Raw genomic sequence first — 23284 nt, forward strand, 5'->3', positions numbered from 1 at the left:
ACAGATCTTCCAGTTCTTGTCCCTCCCCCCAGTCCTAGCCAAATAAAACAATTGGCTTTTTCCCCAGAAGAAGACAATTACTGTAAATAATCATTTTAAATGTATTTTCCTATAACGCCTTTCTATTTTGTACTCACAAGTACTAATTTGTATGGCGTTTTAAGTACCTACAAGGTGTGTGTGTGCGTGTGTGTGTGTGTGTTTATGTGTGTGTAGGGGGAGGGGTTCTGATGTGTATAAAAAGCATTTGTCTTATTACTCTGCTCCGTTTTAGCTAAAGCAGGAATTCAATGTGCAACTCCTAGAGTGTTCTGGGGTGGGGAGCAAGGAGTAAAAAGGTGATCAACAGCGACTTCTACCGAGCTCCTGAACCCAGGGGCAGAAGATCCCGTGCAGTCAGGACGCGTCCTGCCTGGGTCAAAGGCTGTAGGGTCAGTCCTGGGACGGTGCTCGGTGCTGCGGGAACCGGCTTCTCTCTGGCACCGACTAACCAGCTGCTTTAAAACAGGGGAAGAGAGGGACAAGAAATAACTGGGAAAGGTGGGAGCCTCTACCCTTAAAACAGCCCCTGCTCAGACCCCGGGCTTGTGCAGAGGGTCTGATCAACAATTACCCCATGCCGGGGAGGCAAATTCGTAAAAATTTCCCCCTCTCTATGTCACTATCTGCCATGAAATAGCTGGAAACGTTTCTTTCCCACCACCCCCCCCTCAAAAAAATCTACCGAGCCACGTTGGCAACTACATCTTCTTATAGGAACCGGGAGTGTTATTATTTGTGAGGGAGCAGGCTGCAGTTGGGTGATTTCATCAGGAGTGTGGAGGAGTTGGAGCTGCCAAGTGCTGGTATGCATCAGTGGAGTTTACAGATTTTTTTCTGTAGTGTGTGTGTGTGTTTTTACACAGTTAACAATGGTTAGCAGCACTCGCAAGGTCGAACCCAATGAATCTGAGAGACGATTAGCCGTAGGGATGCCAGGCGGGGCTTATTTAAATATCGAATATGTCAATGTGCGAGTATGTATATAAACAGCTGCTTTCATCTGATTCCCCGGGACTTCAGTAATGAAATTTAAGCGGAGATTAATGCGCCGGGATTCCTATAAACGGTGCAGTCAAAACAAAGTCGTCTCGTCTGTTATTGTACACGAGGGGCTACATTGGAAGAAGCCCTTTCCCTATCAGTGAAGCTGACTAAGAACAGAAAGTGGTCGCGGCTCTGATTGATCGCCCGCTGCCTCATGCCCCTGATGGCCGAGCTGGGCAGCTATCTGGGAGCCCTGGACACAGACATACATGCCGTCTCTCTTGGGAATATGCCGGTCCTGGCCCAGGCGGACTCCCCCGGCTTCCTGAACGAAAGGCTCGGGCAGATCGAAGGCAGGCTCCAGAGAGGAACACCCAGTGACTTCACCCACCTGAAAGGCATCCTCCGGCGGAGGCAGCTCTACTGCAGGACCGGCTTCCACTTGGAAATCTTCCCGAATGGCACTGTGCACGGTACCCGGCGGGATCATAGCCGTTTCGGTAAGAGGGTGGGGGAGGAAGGTAGATTGCACTTTCCCGTGTTTGTAAACAGCTTCAAACAAAGGGAAGCAGGGAGGTGGGTGAAGCTGGCCATGGTCACATTTCCTAATTGATGGGACTTGTGCACAACGGGAAGCTACAGGTCTCGGCAGCTTGCTTCAGCCTGTCTATCTACAGCCCATCACTTCACTGACAATGTGCAGCGGAAAATGGTTTCTCAACTCTGGCGGTCTAAAACATTCCACTTTTCACCCTTTATAAACTTATCTTCTCTCTCTCTCTCTCTCTTTCCCACGCGTACAACTCCAGCTGGACTGTGTCAGCCTTTGCACGATACTGTTCTGCCCAACGATATTGTTGCGTTTATAAACCCAGGCACAATGTGTGGTGCAGTGGACGGTTGGAGCACTGTAACCAAGCAGTGTGTGTGCGTGTGTGTGTGTGTCTGTGTCTGTGTGGGATATTGCCACTGGGCGCTGTACTGTGTTTACAATGAAGCACAGCCCTTGGCCGCTACTGGACACAGAAGGGAAAACTCGTCTCGTCTCCTTCAGTGTACTCCTACTAGAGTGTACTGACCCCGAGAAACTACAGCCACCCTGCCAGGGGAAGACTTACCCGCGGGGGTGGGGGCATATAAGAGTGTGGGAGGATGGGACATGGGGAGAACTCTCTCTCTCTCACACACACACACACACACACACACACACACACACACACACACACAGGGAGATATAAAATGAGAGAGAGTCGAGGGGGAGGAGGCGTTTACACAACAGGGAACTTTGCACAAACAGATTAGGAGAGAGGTTGGAGACAGACTCCCACACAGAAGCAAACAGAGACTAGGACGCAAGGACTGGGAGATGTGCGGACATTGGCTGTAGAAACAGGGCGATGGACAGTCAAGCACCGAATGCACCCCCAGGCTGAAGTGATGTCGAATACACGGAGTAAAGGGACACCCAGAAGGCTGATCCTCCGCTCGGGAAAGCACATTCAGCTTCTATCCCCGTGCCTTTCTCCTCCCTCCCTCTTTTTACACCTTCCACTTCTCCTTTCCCTCCCACTGGCTGAAACAGGTGTCTTTCATCCACTGGAAAAAGCTCCTTCCTTTGCGGACTCGCTTCAAAGCGCAGCGCCCGCTCACAACTAATAGAGACAGGCTGGCTCATAGATCCGTCCCAAAGCAAGTGCCCTCCCCGTTAGTCTCAAACACACTGCCAGACAATCTGTTTTAAAAAAAAACATACTTTCTCAGCATTTCCAACGTGTCTGATTCTGAAGTAATGCCGCTTTTCCGAGCAGGAGCTATTTGAAGGTCAATCAAATAAATGTAAGAAATGAAACCTGAAAGAAAAGAGAACTTTATAATTGGAACCAGATCCTGGATCTGACACTCCATATACTACAGTCAGTTTTAAACATTTTTTAAATATTATCACTGATACTTTTTTTTTAACTATTTGGTGACGACAGTATAACTTCTGACAGTATAACAAAGAAAAACCTAACAGCGTTCCTTCCCAATCCTTATTCACACTGCTTTAGTGTTGGCCGCTGGTTTCTACTCTCGGCTATTTGGCATAAGCTGTTCCGTTTGACCATTACTGGACTCTTAGAAAGTTGTCCTGGGTTCAGGAACGTCCGATGAAATATGCACATTACTCATTTCGTTTTTACAGTGCCCCGGGGCAGATCGTACTCATTCGGCTAATGGTAGTCTTCTTCTCCCTAGTTGGATGAATGCGATCACTGACCATTTCCACTGTCTGGTGTGTTGTGTAGGAATCCTGGAGTTCATAAGCCTAGCGGTGGGACTAGTCAGCATCCGTGGGGTGGACTCGGGACTTTATCTGGGGATGAACGAGAGAGGCGAACTCTATGGGTCGGTAAGTAAAATTGTTTTCCATATTCTTTTAACACTGAGCACCAAGCAATGTTACACCAAACTTTAAATACTGGAATATTAGAAAATATCTGATTCTTACTGGCCTTACATCAATTCGCGTGTTTGTGTGTGTTATCTGACTGAAGTGCTGTACAGGAAAGTTCACCTTGCTTATCAAGTGTAAGCGAGGAAGGATAAGTCTAACGCGATTTGTGTCCCATTTTAATTTGCGTTAATTGACCCTGGATTTATATTTTCATGTCATTTGTTACTTCCTATGTATCTGCATTCCCACAAGTGGATTTTATTTCCATCCTCAGAGTAATATTCAAGTGATGCAATCAAATATAGCCCCAGCTGTAATGTGAGGATTGGCTAGAGGCAAACTTCAGAAGGTACTGCTCAACTGCTGCTATGAAGGCAACAGTAACTGAATGGCAAGTTACCACAATAGTAATAGCGCACTTGAACAGATCAACTACACATTCCTCTGTATCCCTGACCCTCTTGTTCTTGTCTAGACAGTAGTGATGTCCTGCAGCCAGAAATGAAAACTAAGATTGTGATTTTAAAAATACATATGCAGAAATGTCCAATTTGTGCAGTTGCGTTTTTTCGAGTTGAAGCTGTTACTGCGGAAACGGTGCTGCAGTGCAATGAAGTAAATCTCATTGCAGTTCCTTCTCCAATCATTTTTACATGAAGCAGTTTTCAATTGTAAGGTGCTGGGGTTGCTTAAGATAACTTCCTTAAAATGTTCATTGAAAATATTTTTCAGTACAGATCTACCATCTGTTGCAATGTGATCTCAGCATGGCTCCCGATACTATGGCATATCAAGCAGAATTCTGAAGCTTGCTGTTCTTGGCTGGTCCAGACCTGTGTCTAATAGTAAACCCACTATTAAAAGCAATAACGCCCTTTAACTCAACATATCAATCAAGAACAGTAGTATAGACTTGCCCCTTTCCTTAGAAGTTGCTCATTGTTATCAAACACCAACTGTAATGGTATTTCAAGAGAACCAAAACAGATATATTCTGGTATTTTTCAGTGTCTCACAGGGCAGAATGTTCCAATATTACTCACTCTTCTTGACAGACAAGGTGATTATTGCTGAAGGCTTTGCTTAAAGCATTTATTTCTCTCAGGTGACATTAAATGATTGCATTATTTAAGTATATTACAGCAATGAAAATTGCACCCCATCCTTGCAATATTTGATAAATTACCTCCTATGTTGTATGGGGCTTATATTGGACTGGAAAGCACTTTACTGTGCAAGAGCTTTGCAACACACATGAATATGTAATAAAGAGAACTTGCATGCATGTAGGAGCTTTCAACATTTCAGGACATCTGAAATCATCTACTAGCAATGAAATACTATTGGCTTATTGCCAATTGGGAAATACAGCAGCCAATTTGTTGTCAGCAAGATCCCCCAAACAGCAACTGCATGCCTCAGTGATGTTGAGTGATGAATGGTTGGGGGAAAATATTAACCAAAACACTTGAAGATATCTTACTCTTCTTCAAAAAGTGCCAAGGAACCTTTTATGCCCACAGGCCAACTGGAACCTTCTTTCATCATCTCACTTGGAAAGCAACACAGTGCATAGTGCAACAATCTTCAGCACATTCACTGAAGTGTCAGCCTAGATTATGTGCTCAAGTCACTGGAGTATCACTTTGACTCTTACCATAAGAACCAATTTTGGCCTGCAATGTAATGGCACAATATAAATCTCAAGCATTTTGGAGCACCAACCTTTGGCTTTACTGGGTGAAGGACAGGGTGATGGGATCACAGTTGTGATTCTCTGTGGCGTTAAGATGTATATTTGTAAGTCAGTGTTTCACCATGCTGACCATTCCTGTGGCTTCTAGCAGTGAGATTCAGAGCAATATCCAACAGGAACACCTGCCCAGTCTCCCACCATGAACAATGGGGTTCATTGTTTTGTCTTTTTTCAGCTGTGGCGCAATGTAGCAGCAACATCTTCCTTTTGTACAAGGAGAAACAAATTCCCCTTCTTCACACTTTCTACATTGCTGTCTGCTATTCAGTTGGCTGTTGAAATCTTAACATGAAAATGTGTTGGGGTATCTGAGTTGACATTGAATATCAGTTTGGATAGGAAGTAACTCACCGTGCATGCTTCGCTTCATTAACTGCTGCTGTAAATTTATGAGAATAGGGCAAATCACATTTAATTTTGATCATATTTTTCTAATGCAGTTGGATCCAAGAGCAGGAGACAGTACAGAGACAGGACTTAAACAGCTAAGAAAATCAAAGAGTGAAATTTAGGAAAGGAAATCATGTGAACCAGGATATAATTAATGGTAGGGAGGAGTATATCAAGATGATAGTGTTAGTCTGACACAACAATTCTCAACATATTTCATATTAACTGCAAGAATTCAGTTTTTTAAAGAATGTATTTTGTATCGCAAAAATGAAGGAAACTTCTTGGAAATAAAAGCAAGACTACAGGATTTAGGGTAGAGATAGTAGGATTTAGGGTAGAGATAGTAGGAACTGCAGATGCTGGAGAATCTGAGATAACAAGGTGTAGAGCTGGATGAACACAGCAAGCCAAGCAGCATCAGAGGAGCAGGAAGGCTGACGCTTCTGGCCTAGACCCTTCTTCAGAAAATTTAGGGTAGCTTTAGTTTTCTTAATTGTAGTAGTCTTGATTTCAGAAATGCTCTTGGAATAGGTCTCGTACCCCCTTTCATAGCTCAATTTCGAATACAACAGGTACTACAGATTAACACAATGAACTGGTTGCTTCTGTAAAACAAGAACAGTTCTTACAGTTTTCACTTCTGCCACAGAACTGAAACATGCAGTGAAAGAGGGACTGTCATTCTACAGAGGGTTCAACAGCCACCTGTCCTTTCAACCAGAACTAGTCAGATGTTAGCTGGGGTTCAGCAGTGGGTTAACATTAAATTATAAAGAATGATATTGAAGCTTAGTTTATGAAGGTGATGACAACTTGTAAATTGGATAATTGCAAATATGTGACATTTACTACATGATTTCAGTGACAAGCACACAGCCAGAGGGATTCCATAAGATACCAGCCCCTTGATACTCAATGGCTGAAATGCTTTAAACAGTGGCCTGTCTCCACTGTGCCTTTGTGGCAGCAACTCCAAGTTTTAGTGCATCCCTTGGCACATAGCTCTAGATCTTGGAATGTGCCAATCTGTAACACTAAGTCAAAAAAAACAACTCTTTTACATTGGAAGACCGGCAAGATTCAGGTAATCTTTCAGGAGTTGATGGCTCTCTGGACGCAGTGGATATTTGTCTTGGCATACGTTCCTGGGAACAACTTAGAGAGCCCAGATAATACAGCTGCTTGTAACATCTGATCAAAAGATGTAGAGGATGCAACTGATAGTTTTGTTATTGGTTTCCAGTTTGAAGAGTCTCTAATCTAATGAAATATTATCATTGTTATAAAATTCAGTGAGACTGGCAAAGAGTTACTTTTAATCAGTATATGAACTCCCGAGTTTACTCAAGTAAATTTTGTGTCAGGACAAGTGCTACTACAAAGCTAGCTTTGTAACAGCAGGATTTTAATAATGACATTCCTGTGTAATTATAAACATTATACAAAAATATGAATTTACTTGTTTTCAACATTTTCTTTAATTAACATCTATCATTTTAAAAATATAGATTATATGTATTACTCAATGCAATGAAAAGAAACTTTGCCCCCAACAATTAGATTCGCCTCATTGGCTCAGTCCACCACACAAAATGCTTGTCTGATCCTGCGCAGTTCACTGAATGTAAAGGTCATTGCTCACGTGTGGATACCTTACCAATGTATTGTCATTTACTATTCTTCGTGTGTAAGAGGAGGCAGTCATTTTAAATGGTCATACATTTAGGCTTAGAACAGGGTTTCTTTTGAAAGCTGCTTTGGACTGTTTGAAACAATTAATTAAAAGCTTTGTGCCAGTCTGAGACTCGAGATTGCTGTGCTTCCCAACCCCCTGCGCCGTGAGCAGTTTTCTGCACCGTCTGGTATCTATACTGCTGTTTCCTGCTACCATCAGAATAGGATGAGTCTACTGTTAATACAAGCCCGATTGTTCAAAAGGCAACATGTTTCCATGGAATAGGACTAGTCCTACCAGTTCTTCTTTCTCTCTGCATTCTATTGCTCCCCCACCAACCCGCTCCATCCCAACATGGTGTACACAGTGCTCCCTCTAGTGTGCTGTTAGTGAACCGATTGAACTTAACCATTTGAAACAGGCAAGTACAAATATTTAATATACACAGGAAAAACTCAGCCGATCTGGCAGAGTCTGTGGAGAGGAAAGACCACAAATCTGTTTTTTTTTTTGAAATTTCAGATTCCCATCATCCGCTGTAGTTTTTTGTGTGTGTATTGGTGCAAAATATATATCTATTTTAGCAGTGGAAAACAAGATTTTCTGCCTGAAAATGTTTTGCTTTAGTTCTTTCAGGATAGAAAACCCATGAATACTTGGAGTAGAAGTAGATCAGCCGCATTGTTGGACACTCTTGTTAATGGCAACACGTGGAGTCCAAACATGACCCTGTCACACGGTCTGCTAAAATGTAGTTATCCAAAAAAAACATTTTCACGCTACATCCTTCATCATAAATGTCCATTTATGACAAATAAAGGACCAGGTGATTGTTTGGAATCATCCTGATAATCCTTGCCTCTACAATTTTCCCATTCTTTATGGTTAAGATGTTGAGTAATGTTTGTCACGCTCAAACCTGAATTTTCATTATGATGCTGAGGGTATCCAGCTCAGCCAAAACACTACAGGAGCCCTAATTCTGGCAGTCCCATCCCAGCCCAGCCATTTCGCCAGCAGGTGGTGGATCTGGGATGGGTTGCACTTTGCACATCCATAGTTCAGAGGTGGCTACACGTTATCAGTGCAGCCGCCTTCACTTGGATTTCCTGAGTTATCCAAAACATGACCTGGGTACTTTAGACTTAACGGAATAAGGACTAAAGCTGCCTGAGTTCTTTGAAGAGAAAGGGTAGCTTTTTGAATAAGTCTAGTGACAATTTGGGAAAAATCAAGTGCTCTTCGGGATTGTTAGAAGTAGACATAAATGCAGATTAAAAGTAGATAAACATATTGGAATTGTCAAGCTGTTGAGAAAACTTAAGCTGTTTAATTCTCCCTGACATTTAACCTTTTGAGAAAACTATCTGTAATATACAACAAAAATCAGTGTTTACTATTTATACTGTTTATTCTGCACTATTTTACTCTCATTAAAAGGAGTTATGCTGCAGGACCGATTTCACACCTATCGTTACAACAGTGGGGTTCCTAAGAGTTATAGTTTGATTGACAGTTCCAAGTGCACTCATGCAACTATGAATAGAAACGATTGTTTTAAACGGTTTAAGTGTTTGAAAGGAGTTAAATGTCATGAATGGGATTTTTAATCAATGAGGGTGTACTTTCAAGTAATGAATTAATTAATAGATACTTTAAGTATCCTATTTCCTCTCAACATGAGTCCTGAGCCTGGGCATGGGCCCACAGTGGATACTGGGTGAGTTGAATTGACATGGGTGGGCTGTAAGGGCAAAGTATGGTGATGGATGGCATGGGTTAGCATAAGGGAGTGCCATTGGTATAAGGGCATAGGTTGGCATGGTGGGTGTGGAGGGTCAAGGGAATGGAGAAGGAAAATAGATTAGTGTGGAGGGTATGAGGGGCATGGAGCAGCATAGACTGGGCATGGGGAAGTTGTTATTGGGAGAAGCAGGGGTAGAGAGTCCCTGTGGCTGTCTCCAAACTCTTTCAAAGAGCAGCAGGCCCACATCCTGCTAACACCCACCCCCAGAATAAAAATCCAATCACTTTTTTCTGAATGCTAACTTATAGAGGCATAGAGTCATACAGTCATACAGCATGGAAATAGAGCCTTCGGTCCAACCAGCTGAACATAATCCCAAATTAAACTAGTTCCACCTGCCTGCTCCTGGCCCATATCCCTCCAAACCTTTCCTGTTCGTATATCCATCCAAATGTCTTTTAAATATTGTAATTATACTTTCATCCACTATTTCCTCAGGAAGTCCATTCCATATGCAAACCACCCACTGTGTGTAAAATTTGCCTCATGTCTTTTTTAAATCTCTCCGCCCACCTTAAAAATGTGCCCCCTAGTCTTGAAATTCCACATCTTAGGGAAAAGACAACTACCATCAACTCTATCTATACCTCTCATTATTTTATAAACTTTATCAGGTCACGTCTCAACCTCCTATGCTCCAGTCAAAAATGTCCCAGCCTATCCAGCCTTTCTTTATAACTCAAACCTTCCATACCCGATAACATCCTGGTAAATCTCTTCTGAACCTTCTCCAGCTTGATAATATTTTACTCAGTACTGATGGCAAAAGTCAGATTGCAACCACCTTGCTAAAGTGGTCACTTTTAAGTAAATGAAAGTTGCCAATAAGTGTTAGCAAATCTTATTCTCAAGAAGTATCATAAATGCACTTGATCCTATTCTTGTCTGCCTTCTGCATTTGCTAAATATATAATGCTGCTGACTTTTCACCTTCACTGGCCCTTGGTACAGTGCTCAATTGTCCCTGCCATCTCCCAATCTGAGACTGGGTCACTCGGAACATGTGGAATTAAACATATGTATTTTAGATGTACCTTTACCCAATTGAGCTGCATATGGTGAATGCAAACAATATGTCGGCCTTCATTGGGAAAGGATTCGAATATATGATCAGGAATGTCTTGCTGTAGTTGTACAGGGCCTTGGTCAGACCACACCTCAAGTACTGTGTGCAGTTTTGGTCTCCTTATCTCAGGAAGGATGTTCTGACTGGAGGGGGTACAACAAAGGTTTTCCAGACTGATTCCTGTAATACTTTGACTGATATATGAAGAGAGATTTAATCAACTGGGACTAATGGGTGATGGTGGTGGTCTCAGAACCTCATCAAAACTTATAAAATTTTAACAGGATTAGACAGAGTAAATGCAGGAATGATGCACTCAATGAGCAGGGAGCCCAGACCCCGGGGTTACAGTTTAAGGATACAGTGTATGCCATTTAGGACTGAGATGAGGGGAAATATCTTCACCCAGAGAGTAGAGAACCTGTGGAATTCACGGTCACAGAAAGCAGTTGAGGCCAAAACATTGAATATTTTCAAGAAGGAGTTAGACATAGTTCTTAGACCTAAAGGGATCAAAGGGTGTGGGGAGAAAGCAGAAACCTGATTCTGAGTTGGATGATATTGAATGATCATTATATGATCATGTTGAATGGTGGAGCAGGCTTGAAGGACCAAATGGCCTATTTCTGCTCCTATTTTCTATGTTTCCGTGTCTCTATAATCTGCTCCCTCACTGTTTAGGTATGTGTGGTAACATACCATTCTCAAGCAAAGAGCAACAAAGGCAGGGGGAGTGATGATAAGCATTTACGCTTAATCAATTGTTTCATTGTTTCAATTGCATATTGGAAATTCCAATTCATTATTTTATCAGACAAGCAAAAAAAAAAGTGATAATTTAACAGAATTAATGGAATATTTTTGAGGTTCTTCAGCAAGCCTGCCAGTTAAAGAAAAGTAAAGCTTGCCTATCTACAGTGTCTTTCAAGCATTCAGTCCTAAAGCTCTTTGTAACCAGTAATGTACATTTCATCTGAAAGATAGAACTTCTGACAATGCTGCATTCGCTCAGGGGTTCCACAACTAAGGGTGGAGCACCTGATCAACATTGGAGCCCATTGGCCCTGAAGGTTTGGTTAGGTGAGCTGGGAGCACTTGTGTCTGAATGGGCTAGATGTGCCGTGGATCTTCTTGCCAGATGCAAGTTGATCCTCTTTGGCGTGAACTCCCAAGGGCTAGAGGGGAGCTCAGGCAGGGTTGAGTTGGAGGGTCCAGCCACCTCTGGAGTATCCTGACAGGAGGCTGCTAAGAGGTCTTCGCATTGTTCCTCCTCTGCCTGGGTTACTCCTGGCATCACCCTGTCATCCTTTGTGAGGAATGGGCACCCAGAGTGCGCACCAGGCTCGTTGCCCCTCTATCACTGTGCCTTCAATCCTGAGGACCAATAACAGGGGCGATGGAGTGCAAGTGCATGTGTGTCTCTCCAGCAGACTCCGAGAAAGCTGGCTCTCCATGGCAACTGCCAACCTGCCTACAGAGGCAGCCTGCTGTTTGGGGGGTGGTGGGCGGGAGGGGTGGTGTTGGGGAGTCTTGCCTGGGGCTGAGCAGGTATTCAGTCTCCAATGGTCTTCCACAGCCAGCTACTGAGCTCTCGCAGTGAAGTGCTGGCCAGACTGCACTCCTACATTTTCCAGACCTAACGTGTCCCCCCACCCCGCGATATCAGTATCTGACTTGGTGGAGACAGCCTTGTCAATGCTTCCTCTGAGGCCTCGGTACTCTCATCCTCTAGAGTTTGAAAAGGAGGCTTCTGAGGGAGCTGGCTGTTCCACAGCAGATGGAGGAGATGCTGGCTGTCCATGCAAATACAAAAGAGAGAAGTCGTTATGGCCAGAGCTTAGAAGAGGTGTGCAGTGGATGTCAGTGACAGCAGAGTTGCAGAGGAATTTGGTCCTTACATGGTTGATAGTACATGGATATTTCAGCATTACTGCAGGAGCTGTCCTGATCTTCTCCTGAGGATTCTCTTCTCAAATGATGTCCTTTCTGCCCTCTTCCAGGTTTTCTGTCCTGTAATGAGAGATAAGCAGGAATTGAGTGAGATGGAAGTGGGTGGCGCAGTTGTTAGTGCTAGTGCTGGTGCAGATGGTGGAAGGTAGTTTGTTCCAAGGGAGTAATTGGGCAATGCAGAGAGCATGCAAGGTTAGTGGTGTAGGTGATTGGAATGGGGTGGGGGAATGGGTGATGGAAGATGTTACAGACAACAGTGACAATAGCAGAGTATGGGCTCTATCCCTTAATAAGTTTTCTTCTACATCTTAGTATACTTCCTGATTCCATAACTGGGCTGGAGGGTGCCTACTCAGCCCAGTGGAACTAATTGGCCCTGGAGATTTGCTCGGGTGACCCATGGGCACTTGCATCTGCACAGGCCAGGCATGCCAAGAGTCATCTTGCCCATGTCAATTTGATCCCCCTCAGCCTTGGCAAGAGGTGGGTGCAGGAGCGGAGATGGAATGAATGTGAGGTAGTTGAGAGTTGACTGTGGTACTTACCCTGGTGCAGCAAATAAAGATCATTGGCCTTCTTGTGGCACCACTGGCGATTCCTCTGCACCTTAGAGAGGGCACTGATCCAGGTGGCAACCTCCAATAGTCTGCCAGGGTCTGGTGGCATTGTCTCCTCTGCCACAAGGGAAGCTGGTCTTTCGGAGGAAAGCTGCTGGGTAGTGAATTGTTCTGGAACTGGCATGTAGCTAGACCAGACATGATTGACACCATAGAGTGGGGTAAGTAGTTAACGAGGTAAGATTGGTACGATACAGTGAAAGGTCTCACAATAAACAATCCCTCAAAAAAAAAACCTGTGACTTAGCCAAAAATAACGATTCCAATATGCTATAGAAAAGCAAAGATCACGGTGTTAGATAAAATACAATTCTGCTGGTACGTTTAAAGTTGCAGCAGAAAATACCACTGCTGTTTGGAATATGTAAAACAGCATGTAGTTTTGCAATTCACCTGGCCCTCTATTGTCTGATCGTTCTCTATTGAAGGAATTTAGTTACTGGACTTCTCACTCCAAAATGGTAAATATTAAAACTGAACAGTGTAAAATTAAAATGACAGGCATCTTAGTTTTTCTATGAAGTCACACTGTTTTTCAAATGTTGGTACTTGACACCTGACTGGAGTAACTTTGGGCCCAATTTTAACCGTGCAGCTAGGTTGATAAGTAATGAATGGGTAAAATTTTAATTTGTTTTTCTGATTAATAGCAGATGTGAAGCATTTTTTAAATTCACTCATGGGGCACAGGCATCACTTGGCTGGGCCAACATTTATTGTCGCTCCAAGTTAGAAAAATAAGTTCAACAATTTATCAAGTAGAATATAACGTGGATAATAAATAGCATTTAAATACTTCGAATTTACATTCTAATTAATATCTTTTCTCTTTCTTTTTCAGAAAAAGTTAACATCTGAATGCGTATTTCGGGAACAATTTGAAGAGAACTGGTATAATACCTATGCATCAACTTTGTACAAACACATAGATACTGGGAGACATTATTACGTGGCTTTGAATAAAGATGGTTCACCACGGGAAGGATACAGGACTAAACGGCATCAAAAATTTACTCATTTTTTACCTAGACCCGTGGAACCTGAAAAAGTTCCAACATTATACAGAGACCTCTTGAACTATAGTTGATAAAACTCTGCTGCCTTGCATGTGTTGTACATACGCGGGAGCTTTAGCTGTTTTGGGAAGCAGTGCCAACAAGAAACTCATGGCCATTTCAGAGATGACCTCTGGTTGAATTCATTACCACTATTAATACTATCAAGCCTTTATGAAGTGCACAGTCCCAGGATTTCTTTTTAATACTCACACATCTATATTCTCCACTGAATATTGCTTCTAGATATTTGTTGAGGAGGCGAGGAACAAAAAGACTTGGAGATAATGGACACTTTTATTGCTGGAAAGAAAAGAACGGCCACTAAGTGGTGATAAACGCTGCTGCAAATAAAGAAGCTTTGAGCTAAAAATTATATATTTATCAAAAGTTGATATATTTCGGATCTGTGGATGACACACTGCTGAAAGCAGATATTTACTGTGCTACATGGAAGAGAAGAGCCAACAAGATATAAAGATTCCCAGTCTTTGGAATGGGCTAAAATTATTACACGGACACTGTACAAATGGACATAATACTATTTATAGAAATGTCAATATTATATTTATTTTATATATTTATTTATTACATAGACTATATTTTTAATGACAATGTATAGACCAGATTGCTATCTGGAAGGATTAGATCCTACTGAAATGTAAATGACCACTTTTAAGTTATGAAGATCAATGAATGTTGAGTTCAAAAGATTATGGACCATAAATAAAATACTTTGTTCAAAGCAAAAAGTATATTGTACAATTAACATGTTGCTTGTTCACTCAATAAAAAGAGATCATTATGACTTAAATTTAACATGTTACAAATATTCAAAAGTAGTTTCAATCAGTTACACTGCAAAACTCTATTTTCCACCAAGTTAGACAACGGGATGTTAATGTTTTTTAAAAAAAATAATTTGCAAGTTTTCTTTATACCAGTAGCTTAAGCATATTTGATCAGTTACCTTTAGGTATTGCATATGTCCTCCTCTTTGGGTCAGTTTCACCAAAGAACTCTCTTTCCTTTGTAAACAAGCTTACGTTGCTAAGTAGAATATTAACAAATCTTTGCTCATTTCCAGAAGTGGAGGACTTGCCATGTTTCCAGTAATTTCTGATGTTTTAATTTTTTGGTGCATAACCCTGTATAATCATTCGCAGGATTCAACTATTTTTCAGATGGAGTCAAACATTAAAATACTTTTGACCCACTAAACAAGTCTTAGTTGTATAAGATTAAACAAAGAGTTGTGGATGCTGGAGATCCGAAACAAAGAAAAACAGAAATTGCAGAGAAACTCAGCAGGTCTGACAGCATCTGTGGAGAGAAAATATAGTCAATGTTTCGAGTCCATTGAAGAGTCACTGGACCTCAAACAACAACTCAGTTTTCTGTACACAGATGCTGCCAGACCATTGGATTTCTGCAGCAATTTCTGTCTTGGTGCATAACACAGGCTCAGTGGGACGCAAGTTTGCAACTTAAGCTGGCATGACCCTGACTGAGTTGCAAATACAAATAAAACATGTACAGGAAAAAAGGAATTTTAAAAAATGAAAAATTGTCTTTTTTTAAAAAACAAATGTATTTTCCTTTTTAAGAGATAAAAATTCTGTCTAATTAAAAATGAAAATGGAAACTCCATGTTTGTGGTACATTTAAAAGTATTGGAAATGCACAAAGTTAATTGCCAGACTTCAAATCTTCAGAGGAACCATTCCCCCGAAACATCCCTTGGACATATTCTGCCTCTAACTCTCATAACCCCATTCAGTGCTCATGTCTTTAAAGAATGAAGGAACAATGTAATTACACATATTCAAAAGTTTTTTGCTCAGAGACTTTTTGGAGTGGTCAGACGTTTGGAAATGGTTTGGTCATCTTTTGCTAATTTTCCATATTGGCATGTATGAATCCTATGCTGGTGGTTGCAATTGAAAGCCATTTGATGTGGTTACACAATAGTTGAAACAGCTGAGGATGTTTACATTAACCAACATCACCTGCCACATAACAGCAGACCCTAGGGTATGATATTTAGTAATGCCAGCAAGTTCTTTGTGAAAAAAATTGCACTGTCAAGTCAAAATGCAAGTTCACATACCACAGACATATTCCAGTGTTTTGTGTTAATTAGTACAGTTTGGTTAAACTTTCAGGACAGCAGCAAGGTATTGAGTAATTTTTTAGGATAAGGGCGATGGTGTTTTACCAGGGCATTGAGACTTCAGACAACCCAGAATTATTTCATGTTTGTGCTTATTGGGGATGAAGGGAAATGAAACACTTTCCACTTTTGCACTTGGTGGTAGCATCAAACATTCCAGAGTGCAGTCTGGGTGCAGAGTAATGCTCCACATCTTCTCTCCCAGAAATGTGCATTTAATCCTGTAACCATAAAGAATAAAGGAACTTGAGAACGAGGAGCAGGAGTAGGCATTTCAGCCCCTAGAGCCTGCTCTGCCGTTCAGTACAACTTTGGCTGATCTTATCACAGCCTCAACTCCACTTTCCTGCCTACACTTTAATTAGTGATAGATTGAAGGGTTATAATGTACAGTGACTTTTCATATTTCCTGCACCAACATTCTTAGGCTCCACTAAAGGAGATTACAAATATGAGCCAAATTACCATCTTTTATGCTGAACTCACACCCACGAGAAAGGGGATTGTAATTACAGCAACAGATTGGGGCCTGGGACAGAAGTCCTTCCCTGAGGTGTATATTCTGGCCAGTAATTCCAGCGTTGTTGGAAACAAATGAAAAAATAAGTGGGTACAGACTCATTCAAATTGTTGGACAAAATGTAAAATGTTTCAGATTTTATTTATTAATTCGTGGGATAAAAGAAAAAAAAAGTAACAATTGAAATAAATAAAAGCATTTTGTTGAAGGTCAGAAGTAGAATCGGAGTGAAGAAGAGTAGGTTACAACCAGCAATATTCAAACAGGAAATAGACTGAGAAAAAAGACAGGAAAATCAAAAAGTATCTTATAAAGGATCAAATTGCTCAAGAAAACAAAGCTTTTACTTGAAAATGTAATATAACCCTAGGGCCTGTGCTTCTAGCATGAGGATTCATGTTTTGTAAACACTGGATAATGAGCCATCCCATCAGCAGTATTATTGAGGAGGTCTATGACTGTAATCTGATTGAGTAAATTGAGGTGATATAATGAACTCTTAGTACATTGCAGAATGACTCTTACTGGTCCTTGCTGGGCTTTCTTTAACAGAAGTAACGAATGTTACGGCAATAGACCACACAAGATACACAGAACTAGGGAACCTTTGCAAAAAGTGCCAGAGAGTTGTGCTATGCAACCTGTAAAAGAAATCACAATTTTCGAGAGAGTTTGGAAGAATCTGCAGAGCATAGACAATGAGGAATCAAAAGAAACATAAAGCAGTTAATATCAACATATCAAAATAACAACAGCTTACTTATCCAATCAATACTCTTAGGAAGAAGGTTGTAAGTTAAATTTCAGTGATTTTTATTCTGTGTGACTGGTCATGTAACATGGAACAATTCAATCATTTAGATACCTTTAGAGAATTAAAATATATTTATGTAGTATACTGCAAACATGTCATACCATGTGAGGCAAAAATCATATCTAATGAAACATTAGAAAACCTCCTGTGGTATTTGTCTGTGAGAAAGAAGCTACATCACAAAAAGGAGGACGAGTGTTGCTCTGGGTGCGGGTACCTCCAATGTAGGCAACGAGCAAGGTTTTGCGGTCGGTGAATATAAATGGTAGGAGCCTATCATCCAATGAGTAGCTTACACACCTCAGCAGGGAGCTTAAACTTGTGTAACACAACTTAAAGATTTCTTCTTAGAGGAGGTGTGGATTTTCATTGCAGGGTGTACTGAAAGACTTTGAGCTGGAAGAACACAAACTAAGCCACCACCAGGGCCTGGAGCACAGTCCAAAGTTCTCTGAATGGTTCAGCAGGTCTGGCAGCATCTGTGAAGGGAAAAAACAGAGTTAACATTTTGGATCCGGTGACCCTTCCTCAGAACCTTCCTCACCGGATCCGAAACGTTAACTCTGTTTTTTCTTTCATAGATGCTGCCAGATCTGCTGAGCTTTTCCAGCAACTTCTGTTTTTGTTCCTGATTTACAGCATCTGCAGTTCTTTCGGTTTTGCTCTGAATGGCAGGCTTGTTGCGGAGGATGGACAAGAGGAGAGAGGTCCTCTTATCCACAGCAGACCAGGAAGCTCGGGAGCAGAAAGTCACCAACACCTGAGGACCTCAATGTCACGCTGCAACAAACTCAATGAACTCACTCAAGTGTTCAATGTAAATTAATACATTTTCAAATATAATAGGACGGGTTTCCTGAAAAGTGACAATCTCCCGCAGATTGCTGCTCTGCCTGGTTTTTTCTTTCCCCCAAAGGAGGAATCTCTCGTGTTTCTGAGAGAGGATTCAGCTCAGGTACCCCTCAGAAATGCAGAGCGATACTCCCATTCAGACAGTTCTTTCACAGCACAGAGCTGTCAGAGGAAGGCAAAGCTTACACCCTTTTCACAGTGGGCAGCTGCCACTTTCTGAAATGCAAACGTCCAGGCAGTCACGTTGACAGCTGCTGTCAAACCACCATCGGGAGATGAGTTAAGTGCGGTGGTAAGGCACAGAGAGAGCGGAGTGCCAGAGGGGTCGGGGAAGTAGGCTGCCAGCTGGGCATAGGGAGGATACCAAGGGTAGAATGTCCAACAAGTAGAGGGGGTTAGGGTCCTAAAAGAGTAGGGGTAAGTTATCATACAAGTAGAGTGCCAGCTGGCTAGGAGTAAGGTGCCGGATGGATCAGATGCCAGGATTGGGAGTCGTGAGGGGCTAAAGGAAGGGAGGATAGATGCCAGTTATTGGGGGTTCTGACACAAGGGGCAGGAAGTGCGTCAGTGTGGAATTGGGTTCAGTCCTGGTGGTGGGGAATTGGGTTGGGTCGGGTCTAGTGGAGGATGGGGGAAAATGTGGGGATTTGTTGCGTCGGTTTGGCTCCAGTGGAGGCAGGGGGAATGTGGAGGTGAGAGGGTGTCAGGTCCTGGTTGGATAATGTTGGGCCAGCGTCTGGGAGATGACTGTGATCTGGGGGAGGTGCAGTTGGGGTGTTTGAGCTAAGAATGGGTCCTATCAAATAGTTAAACAGATTTCAACTATGTACTTAATAGTCTAACTTTACCCGGGGAAATATTTTACTTAATCTCATCAGAACTCTTAGACGTCTTCAGCTTTTATGGATACAGAGAGGATCAGAGACTTCCAGAGGGTTTCAAACGGAGATAAATTTTTCACTGGACGATTCCATTTCCTAGGCAATTCCTTCAGAGTCTGCCCCAATGGGGATTCTGCAGGGTCCTCACGCGCAACTTCTGGAATAATGACTATCTGGCGAGTGGAAATTCCAGGCCTGTATCCTTACAACTGAACCAATAGCCTCACGTTACTCAACGCAACCTGCAGCTTTAGTCATCTACCCCAACAATTTCTAACAACACAGGCCACATCTAACATTCACAGTTTAACCTCGCTGTCTCACACCGAACACTGCTGCAAGCCTCTGTCATTCTGTTTGCACAAACTGTTGCCTATTTATGCATGACTGTCACAACACTCCAACACATGGTGCCGCACTGACTATCTCCCTGTCTCCTGCAGAACAAGGTTGCACACGTGCTCAACTGGGAAAGCTCAAGAGGGGGGCATTACCCTGAGCAGTGAAGTTGAAAAAGACAGTGCTGGTGTCGCACACTGGTTGGAGTCACAATACGCCGACTCTGCGTACCTCCTTACACCCATGTAATCTCACACTATCTGACACTCAGACAGATTAGTCCAGCAGGGCGTGTACATTCCAGGACACCACTTTATAACCAAAACAGCATCTGAAATTACAGGCACAACAGGGTTGAGTTTTGCAGTCCAAGTATTCAGTTGCTAATCCAGTTTAGAGAGGACACAAAGAATGTGAAACTGTGATTTTGAGAGACCAACCTCACTAAAATCAGGAGATAGCTAAAACTGCAGATGCTGGAGTCAGAGTCAATACAGTGTGGACCTGAAGGAACACAGCAGGTCAGGCAGCATCAGAGGAGCAGGAAAACATTGAAAAACATTAAGGTAGACAAGTCCCCAGGGCCTGATGGGATATGCCCCAGAATACTGAGAGAGGCAAGGGAGGAAATTGCTGGGGTAGGTCCCAGAGGATTGGAGAATAGCCAATGTTGTTCCTTTGTTTAAGAAGGGTGGCAAGGATAATCCAGCTAATTACAGGCCAGTGAGTCTTGTGTCAGTGTTAGGGATATTATTGGAGGATTCTTCAAGACAGGATTCACTCCCATCTGGAAATCAATGGGCGTATTAGGGAGACGTAACATGGTTTTGTGAAGGGGTGGTCATGTCTCACTAACTAAGTTGAGTTTTTTGAGGAAGTGACGAAGATGATCGATGAGGGTAGGGCAGTGGATGTTGTCTACGTGGACTTCAGTAAGGCCTTTGACAAGGTCCCTCATGGCAGGCTGATACAGAAGGTAGAGTCACACGGGGTCAGAGGTGAGCTTGCAAGATGGATAAAAAGCTGGCTCGGTCATACAAAACAGAGGGTAGCAGTGGAAGGATGTGTTTCTGAATGGAGGGCTGTGACTAGTGGCATTCCTCAGGGATCAGTGTTGGGACCTTTTGTTATATGTAATATATAAATGATTTGGAGGAGAATGTAACTGGTCTGATTAGTAAGTTTGCCGATGACACAAAGCTTGGTGGAATTACGGATAGAGATGAGGACTGTCAAAGGATACAGCTGGATATGGATGGTGGCTTGGGCACTACGATGGCATATGTAGTTTATTCTGGAAAAATGTGAGGTAATACATTTTGGAAGGTCTAATCCAGATGGAAAATATACAGTAAATGGCAGAAGCCTTAAGAGTACTGTTAGGTAGAGGGATCTGGGTGTACAGGTACACAGGTCACTGAAAGTGGCAACTCAGGTGGAGAAGGTAGTCAACAAGGCAGATGGCATGCCTGCCTTCATTGGGCACGGCATTGAGTTTAAAAATTGGCAGGTAATGTTGCAGCTTTATAGAACCTTAGTTAGGCCGCATTTGGAATTTTGTGTTCAATTCTAGTTGCCACACAACCAGAAGAATGTGGTAGCTTTAGAGAGGGTACAGAAAATATTTACCAGGTAGTTGCCTGGTACGGAGGGCATTAGCTATGAGGAGAGGTTAGAGAAACATGGGTTGTTCTTGCTGGAATGACGAAGGTTGAGGGGGTACCTGATAGAGGTCTAAGATTATGAAGGGCATGGACATACTGGACAGTCAGAAACTTTTTCCCCAGGGTGGAAGAGTCAGTTACCATGGGCCATAAGGTGTGAGGGTCAAGTTTTAAAGGTGATGTATGAGGCAAGTTTTTTTTGTCTTTTTTGTACACAGAGGGTGGTGAGTGCCTGTAACTTGCTGCTGGGGGAGTTAGTGGAAGCAGATACTATAGTGACATTTAAAGGGAGTCTTGACAAATACATTAATAGAATGGGAATAGAGGGATAGGTTCCCCAGAAGGGTACGGGGTTTTAGTTGTGACGGGCAGCATGTGGGTGCAGGCTTGGAAGGCCGAAGGGCCTGTTCCTGTGCTGGAACTTTTTGTTATTTGTTCTTTGAAAGTCGATATTTCGGGTTTACATCCTTCATCAGGACTCCTGAAGGGTGTAAACCCAAAACGTTGACTTTCCTGCTCCTCTGATGCTGCCTGACCTGCTGTGTTCCTCCAGCTCCACATTGTATTGACTCACTAACATCAAACTACCTAAGCATTCTGTGTGTATGTCTGTTTGGGGCTGGGTTACCCCGAGAGAGTGACCAACTTAATGGAACTCTTCAGGATTGAGGCATCCCAATACCAAGGTTGCTCCAACCATCAGCAAAGTAACTGAACGCCAAGGTTGCAGTTGCAGAGGGTCAGAGTCCACAAGTGACAGCAATGTAGGCTATTCTTTTCTTGATGAGGTAGGGGTGGGGTGTGTTGCCCAGCTGAGCAGTCCAACTGCAGAATTTCGGTCACCCAAAGTACTAATGTCTCCTCCATTGGCATTGAAGGGGCTGTAAGTACAATGCTTTCATGTCACTTCTGGTTCTTCTGCCAATTAATTTAAATCCCTGCCTGCTGGTTACTAACCTTTATTCCATTTAAAATAATTTGTCCTCAACTACATGACACCTTAATGATTTTGAGTCTGTATCAAATCTCCTCCTCAACGTCTCTGCCTGAGGGAGATTAACTCAAGTTTTTCACCCTTCTTCATAGAACTGAAGTATTTCATATCTTGTGCCATTCTAATACATCTCTTCTGCATCCTCATGCTCAGATATTCTCTGAAGCACGGTTCCCAAAACTAGCCACAATACTGTAACTGGGGCACATCGAATGCTTTCAAAGATTTCACTCCATTACTTGGCACTGCATGCCATAATTTAGAAAGCCAAGGAAACTACATGCCTATTGCCTGCCACCTTGAAAGATTTGGTACATACATTCCAAGTTCTTTTTTGTTTCTGCACCCCCTTTAAAATCATACTATTCAATTTCTTTTGTCTCTCTTTATCATTACAGATATCTTTGGATTAAATTTCATTTGTCCTGTGTCTGCATATGTCATTTATCTATGTCGACTGTTGATGGTAATCATTACCAACTCAATACGTTAGTTTATTTAAAACAATAAATATCACAAGTTATGAAGCAGACATTCCAGCAAACCAACTGACAGTTCCTTCAATAATAAGGTCATGAGACATTGGAGCAGCAGCAGGACAGTCAATTAGATCATGACTGATCAGACCATTCACAATTGCACTTGTCTTTTCCCCTTAAGCCCCTCTTTACCGATTAAAAATCTGTCTCTCTCAGCTTTGAAAATACTCAACAAACCAACCTCAACATCTCTCTGCGATAAGGAATTCCACAGATACACCACTGTGTGTGTGTCAAGAAATTCCTCCTCATCTCTGTCTTAAATGGACAAACTGTTATTATAAGATTATACCCTCTGGTTCTCGATGCTCCCATAATGAGAACCAATCTTTCTGCATCTAACTTGTCAAGTCTCCTAAAATCTTGTATGTTTCAATAAAAAGTCATCTCTTATTGTTCTAAACTGCATTGAGTAGAGGTCCAATCTAGTCAATTGCTTCTCATAAGATATTCCCTCCATACCGGAGATCAGCTTAGTGGACTTTCTCTGGACTTCCTCCAGTGGCAGTACATAAGGAACAAAAGAGAAGTTCAGCACACGATCAGGCCCTTCAGCCCTCCAAGCCTGTGCTGATCATGCTCTAACTAAACTAAAAAAACAAATCTTCTACCCTTATTCAGTCTGTATCCCTCTGTTCCCTCCCTATTCATGTAATTATCCAGACGCCTCTTAAATTTTGCCAACGTGCCTGTTGCCACCATCTCTTCTGGCAGTGCATTCCAAGC

At 42.4% G+C, this 23284-nt stretch overlaps 1 protein-coding gene across 1 annotated transcript; it reads left to right on the plus strand.

Annotated features, from left to right (window-relative positions):
• Positions 1 to 932: 932 nt before the first annotated feature.
• fgf16 (fibroblast growth factor 16) lies at positions 933 to 14448 on the plus strand. Its single transcript, XM_020536842.2, has 3 exons — positions 933 to 1526; positions 3315 to 3418; positions 13569 to 14448. The coding sequence occupies exons 1-3, from the start codon at positions 1241 to 1243 to the stop codon at positions 13812 to 13814; spliced, it is 636 nt and encodes a 211-aa protein (XP_020392431.1). The 5' UTR covers positions 933 to 1240; the 3' UTR covers positions 13815 to 14448.
• Positions 14449 to 23284: the final 8836 nt, after the last annotated feature.

This window comes from Rhincodon typus, chromosome 14 (genome assembly GCF_021869965.1).
Source record: "Rhincodon typus isolate 14 chromosome 14, sRhiTyp1.1, whole genome shotgun sequence".
Classification (NCBI taxonomy): Eukaryota; Metazoa; Chordata; class Chondrichthyes; order Orectolobiformes; family Rhincodontidae; genus Rhincodon; species Rhincodon typus.